The 6,681-nt window shown below is 36.2% G+C and overlaps 2 protein-coding genes across 2 annotated transcripts; both read right to left on the bottom strand.

The window, feature by feature from the left end:
- Window positions 1-440: 440 nt before the first annotated feature.
- On the bottom strand, window positions 441-2,847 carry LOC101469700 (extracellular calcium-sensing receptor-like). The gene is made up of 4 exons (XM_076892039.1): window positions 2,695-2,847; window positions 2,305-2,542; window positions 2,019-2,129; window positions 441-1,354 (listed from the first exon to the last, which is right to left on the bottom strand). The coding sequence occupies exons 1-4, from the start codon at window positions 2,845-2,847 to the stop codon at window positions 441-443; spliced, it is 1,416 nt and encodes a 471-aa protein (XP_076748154.1).
- A 244-nt stretch (window positions 2,848-3,091) lies between these two features.
- LOC143421984 (extracellular calcium-sensing receptor-like) lies at window positions 3,092-4,258 on the bottom strand. Its single transcript, XM_076892038.1, has 5 exons — window positions 4,250-4,258; window positions 3,733-4,008; window positions 3,276-3,489; window positions 3,165-3,242; window positions 3,092-3,105 (listed from the first exon to the last, which is right to left on the bottom strand). Exons 1-5 carry the CDS (start codon window positions 4,256-4,258, stop codon window positions 3,092-3,094), a joined length of 591 nt encoding a protein of 196 aa, XP_076748153.1.
- Between the last annotated feature and the right edge of the window lie 2,423 nt (window positions 4,259-6,681).

The raw sequence follows: 6,681 nt of genomic DNA, 5'->3' as shown, positions 1-6,681 counted from the left end.
GTACCATATAGCATTTGTTTTCTGATCCAATACCAAGAAAAAGCTTGGCTTTTATTGTTTTATCCCATATATAATAAAAGGAAGAAAGGGTTAACTTTCCTTATTTCATTTGACACGTATCTCATGAATGTAGCTGCTGTCTATGAATCATGCAGAAACAGCATTTCTGAAAGCAAAACATACTAATCAAGTTACATTGCAATTAATACTAGAATTCAACTATGGCTCTACATGGCAGCCTCTTAAAAAAGAAGGGAAAATTGAGCAGATGACATATGCTTTCTGAATTTATCTGCAGTCCCATGTCATTCAAATTTAAATTAGAAAATCCAGACTTTACCATAACGAAATAAATGAAGAAAAATCATAATAAATATATATACATCCGTAACTTTTAGCCTTCAGTCACTTGGTAAATCGCATTTTACTGCATTCAATATTCAAAGTGAATTTGGTACCTTCTTCCCCATCATATTCCTTTTCGTATTATTCTCTGGTTTCAGTAATATAATATAACATTTAGGTATGAAGATGCAAATTAGCAGTCCAAAACTGGAAGCAAGTATAGCAAATATTTCTACAGCAACACTGAACTTTCCAGGAGAGCTAATATATGCTGGGATAAATGTAATCCACACTACAGAGAATATCAGCATGCTGAAAGTGATAAACTTGGCTTCGTTGAAATTATCGGGTAGTTTTCGAGCTAAAAATGCAAAAATAAAACATAAAATAGCCAGAAGTCCTATATAACCAAGCACAGCCCAAAAGCCCACAACTGAGCCTAGAGCACACTCCAGAGTGATCTTGTCTTTAATTTCCTTAAAATTCTTAAATGGAAAAGGAGGAGAAGTTGTTAACCAGATGATACAAATGATAACTTGTATAAGAGTGAATGCTGTAACACAGAGTCTCTGCTGTGTCTGCCCAAACCATTTTTTAACATTACTACCTGGACGTGTAGCTCTGAAGGCCATTAAAACAACTATTGTTTTTCCCAGAAGACAAGAGATACAGAGGACAAAGGTGATGCCAAATGCTACATGTCGGAACATGCAGGACCAATCAGAGGGCTGACCAATGAAGGTCAGAGAACACAGGAAGCACAGAATTAAGGAGAAAAGCAGCAGGAAGCTCAGTTCAGAGTTGTTTGCCCTGACAATAGGAGTTTTCCTATATTTGAAGAAAATGAGTATCACACCAATCGCCATGCATGCCCCAAATAAAGCTACTGCAGTGAGCAGTGCTCCCATAATTTCTTCATATGACAGAAACACTGCTTCCTTCTTTATACAGGCATCTCTTCTTTCATTTGACCAAAACTCAGGTAGACATCTCACACAGGTGACAGAATCTGGAAATTAATATTTAGTACAATTGTCATATGCCTGCATTTGCATCAAAAACATCCATGTAATATTCTACTGATGATTTACAGTTACAAGATGAAAAACAACATGTTTATTGAGCACCCCCCCCCCCCCCCCCCCTCCCAAAAAAACAAAACAAAAACCAAAAAACAGTGCTTCACGGTTTTGTGGTTAAGTGAGTTTGCACAGTGTAGCTATCTAGTGCATTGACTTGCTGTTTTTGATTGTTGCATACGTTTCCTTTGCACTTTAAATGAATGAACATGCAATTCTAAATATTTTCCAGAGTGCATACACAATTTTACGAAGACCACATGTAAGTCCTGTTATAACATAAAAACTCTCTCTCTATTTATCTATATTTACATATGCAGACATATGTAAAATTTATATAAATTTTAATTAATTTTTTTTGCAGAAATCCAATGCTATCAATTATCAAAAATAATGTCCAAATTAATTTTATCTCCTTACTCACGATTCCGTGATAAGCAGTTAATTATTTTCACATAGTTCAACAACGAAATCTAAATGATATTATGTCTCCACAAAAACAGACATCAAACTTATTATATGGTTACTGTGGCCTTCCTACGCACTTAACTTTGCTTTGCAACGCACCAAAGTTAAAATGAAATATCATTGCACCTGTAATGTTGCTGATCTCTCCCTCTGCACATCTTATACAGTCATAGCAGCAAACAGGCCTTCCTTTCTGGAGAACCTTGCGTGTTCCTGGGCGACATTTCTCACTGCAAACTGACACAGGCACCTGCATGATCAACAGTATTTAACCGTGTATGGACTTTGACAAAGAAAAATGTCCATATGATGTTCTCTGTAGAACAATGTATTTTGAAGCATCAAAATATTGTGAAACATAATTAATTACATATTTTGAACAAAGAAACAAGAACATAAAAAGGAATTGTACGATAGCTTACCTGCTTTGAGTTTCTTGCCCAAATTAAAGACTTGTTTTGCAGTTTTAGCTGTTTCTCTGTAGTTAATGATACATCATAGAGGCCAACTGTGACAAACTCCACAGTACCATTTTCTCTTGGCTGCCAGTTTATAATGTCATACTTTGCTGCTGGATCTCCATTCTCGTTAAAGTGAACCTCATCTCCTTCCTTTGTTGTGAAATGGATCTTCTGTATGTGTTGCAGAACCTAAGAAGTATGTCATAACTCAATTCATTGCATGACATAGATATTACATACCGACTGGTTAAAATATATATATAAGAATTCATTTTTTTAGATAACATTTTTAATTAACAACTTAATGTGAAAACTGTATTTTAAGCTACTAAAAAGCTCACCATGAAGGGATCTAGCTGCACAGTTTTGTTACATGTTTTATTACAACTGAGGATATTGTGAAGTGCATGGGCCACTGCATACACTCCTTTGTAGACATTGTTAAAGAGAGGCATGAGAGACATGTCAATGAAGCTATTTTGAACTCCAGTCATATCTTCATGTCCGGTACACTCTCTCTGAATGTCTGCTGATGACTTCAACTCCTTGAACTTACAGCTAAATAGTGTCTCCCAGACCTCAGTGAACAGTTCATTATTTGATGATTTCAATGGCTTCTCATCCAGTATGAACTCTCTCAGGCCAGTAATATGTGCTTTAGGAATGGAAAGACCAATGGAACCATTCAGTATGTGATGTATGTCCATTTCTGCTGTTTGTGAATCAAATATCCAAGACTCACTGCCTATCCACTGATAACCAGACAAGTTATGGTATGAAAACTCAGGTAGCAGGACATTCAAATCTGCACGGGAAAGGAATGCAACAATCACCCTGGAGGTTGAAGCCTTTATTATGTCAAGTATCCTTTGTATTTTGGCATATGGATCTGTTCTAAAAAAAGATACAGAATACTCCAGACAGACGCCCAGCTGCTGTGCAGTTTCTGTGAATGTGGCCATGCCATTATTTCCATAATCATTATTGGATCTGATAGCTCCAACCCAAGTCCACCTAAAGTACTTGACCAAATGGGCCAGGGCTCTGCTCTGGTAGTAGTCACTGGGTATTGTTCTGAGGAAGGATGGGTACTTGGTTTTGTCACTAAGACAAGCACATGTAGCAAAGTGACTGATCTAGAATTAAAAATGAAAACTTATGAATGAAAAAGACAAAGAATGAAAAAAGATGAAAGTGTTAAAAATAAAACATTTAAATTTAATGGAAAAAATATAGTAAAAATATTAAAATTACAGTTCTACTCAATACTTATACTGAGTACATAAAATGTACCAGGCAAAATGATTGATCTAAAAAATTTTTTTTTTTAAAAAAGTATTCAAAGATGATAAAATAGGTTCTATATATGAAATACCAACCACGGGTACAAAAAAAGGTCCAATAACAGTAGCTACTGCTATGGTTGGAGAAGAAGAGGTCTCTCCTATAATGGCCTGCACATATGCAGGTTTTGTACATGAGGTCTTGGATGGTACAGACACATTTTCATTACCATTAGCCAAAGCTAGTGTAACTCCTACACTTCTGGCAACAGATCCACAAGTATCATAGATTTTATAGCCCACAGAGAGTCCTGGCAGTAGGTCTGTACTGTTATTAATCTCCTCAATGGCAAAAAGCATAGCCTGGGCAAACTGCAAATCTCTGAAATTTAAACTTAATTGAGACAATTATGATTAATTTGCATTTCATTGTGTTCCTTAAAACAGACACAAATAATCTGGATAAATCTCAAAATACAAAACAAAAACATTTCAAATTAAAACATTTAATGAAAGGAATTTAAATAACTAAAACAAATGAAAATACCTTTTTGTCTGTAATGATTCCCAAAAGATTCTTTAAATGCAAATTGATTTGTAATGTGTCATTTACCTGGTACATTGTAGTGGCAGAGGTTGGTTCATGTAGGAATCTCTTCTGTCTTTCCAGCTTGTATGAAAAGAGAACATCCCCCCCAGTATAATATCCCCATTCTTAGATAGCAGTGGGTTCTCAGGATCTCCTCTCTGCCTGCACACTGGCTCCTCAGCATGAGAGACAGATGCCACCAACAACAGTTGTAGAAATGCCCATCCCTGCTCTGGCCATTTCTGTGTTGGTGTCATTTCTTGAGCCAAACCACTTAGTAGCATTAAAAGTACTATAATGAAGATGAAATACTTAAGCTGGTATTTATACCTTTTGGTGCAGCATAAGACATAATCGAAGAGTGGCAGTATATTCACAGTAGATGTACAGGTCTGGCAAAAGGAGAATCATGCCCAAATTTGCATTTAAATGTAAGTTTATGTATGTAAAACAAGGACATACACATCACACAGGGCTTAAATAAGAAGTAACAGTGCAAAAAACAATTTATTAGAAATAAATATGCATTAAAATGTATTCAAATGTTAAACATGCAGTATCCTTTTCCAAAGTGGTAACAAAGGTCATAAAATTACTTTCTTAGAAAGCACCTGCTTAATAAGGAAAGAACTGGATGCACTGGAAACTTTACTTTTTTATACATTACTCTTATACACTCTTCTTAGAGCTTTATACAACAAGTTACAGTAATCCATTAACTTCCACTTTCACATCTGTGATGCATAGATGTGATATTAAGATCTGTCAACAGTCTGATACTAAATTAAAGATGACATGAAATGCTAAGGGAAATTTACAGTAGGGAGGATTTGACATTTGAAGTGTAGTTTAGGAAATAAGTGTTTTAAGTTTTTACAACAGGTGTAGCGCCATCTTGTGCCCGTACAGAACCTGATGTCACTAGGTTGGTTGTTTTTTAATTGTTAAATTGATTCCCACTGAAATAAGGTAATCCACCTGTGGGCCATAATGCTTGGGATTGTAGATCACTTTGCAAATGACAGTTAGGTGGATAAGTGTGTGTTTAAGTCAGTTGCATCGGTGGTTCACCAGACCCACAAGCTGAAGTTGACACTGTCCCCTCTGTGTTTGACTTTTCCTCGTCAGGCCGCGTGGAAAGGCCAAGCAGCACAATCAGCTGGCAGTGCAGATGTGCGATGAGTACCCAAGCACATCAAATCAATTTACAACCAGTTTGCAATCAGTGCTGCGGTCATTACTCAAAAACAGTAATGTATTATACATTACGTGTTACTTTTGAGTAGCACAGTATGTTACTTACTCCTATGATAAAGCCATTTGTTACACTACTTGATACTTTCTGCTTACTCTGTAAACTGACCAGTTATCATGTTTTTTGATGAGCAGCATTTTATTCGCATAAAATATTGTTGGTCGCATCTTACAGACATCTGCTCTGCCAGCTTGGTCTGTATACTGATCTAGTGAGGAAAAATCTAATCTGACTTTAGCCTGTTGGTCCGGTGAACCACTGGTGCACCCACGCAAACAGGCTCTCCTCCACAAAGTCTTCATTTATAATTGACTCTTCAAAACTATGCATTATGGCTAACAAGTGGATTTCATTTCAGTTCAGTTAGCCAACAATAAATAAATAATTAAAATCACTCGTTGCTTATTAGACAGAAGTTGAAAATGAACTGCATATCCTCGTGTTTTTGTTCTTAAAATTAAATCTATTGCTGCTACTAGGGGCAGTATGACAGCTTTTTAGAGTTTAATGTCCACCTTAATTAGCTAGAATCTGTCTCCCAATCTACTTGGGAGACTGATTCTGTTGCCAGCAGAAAGGCAACAGTAAATGATTAGCAGTTTAGAGGTTTTTTAGACATTTTACACCAGCAGAATTTTTTTGTATATTTACTGTTTTTGTATTTACTCTAATATCTCATCGTATAGAGTACCATATATTATACAGTGGAACCCTGACTTACGAAATTAATTCGTTCCTGAGGGTCTTTCGTAAGTCGAAAATGTTCATAAGTCGAAGCACCCATTGCGCCTTTTGAGTGAACGATAGGCTATAGGCTAATTGCTAACTGCAGGCATTCTGGGCTCAGCCAATCAGAGCCAGCGGATTTCGTTACGCGGGCATTTTGCCGTAACACGGGCAGAAATATTGCCGTTAAGTGCCTTCGTAACTTGAATTTTTCGCTAAATGGGGTATTCGTAAGTTGGGGTTCCACTGTACAAGTAATCTGCAATAAATTACAGTAATAAAATAAACTACTAACTCTTTTACGCTGTGTCCACACCTACATGGGTATTTTTGAAAACGCAGCTATTTCTATGCGTTTGGGACTGTATTTTGTTCTGATCTTATATCAAGGAAGAGCTTAACTGTTATTGCTATTATCATTAATTTAAGAGAAAAAAGTTAAACTTTTCTGATTTCATTAGCCATGTATCTATGT

Source organism: Maylandia zebra, linkage group LG14 (genome assembly GCF_041146795.1).
Source record: "Maylandia zebra isolate NMK-2024a linkage group LG14, Mzebra_GT3a, whole genome shotgun sequence".
Lineage (NCBI taxonomy): Eukaryota > Metazoa > Chordata > Actinopteri > Cichliformes > Cichlidae > Maylandia > Maylandia zebra.
The sequence above is the reverse complement of the archived record's forward strand: the minus strand, read 5'-3'. Positions and strand labels throughout refer to the sequence as shown.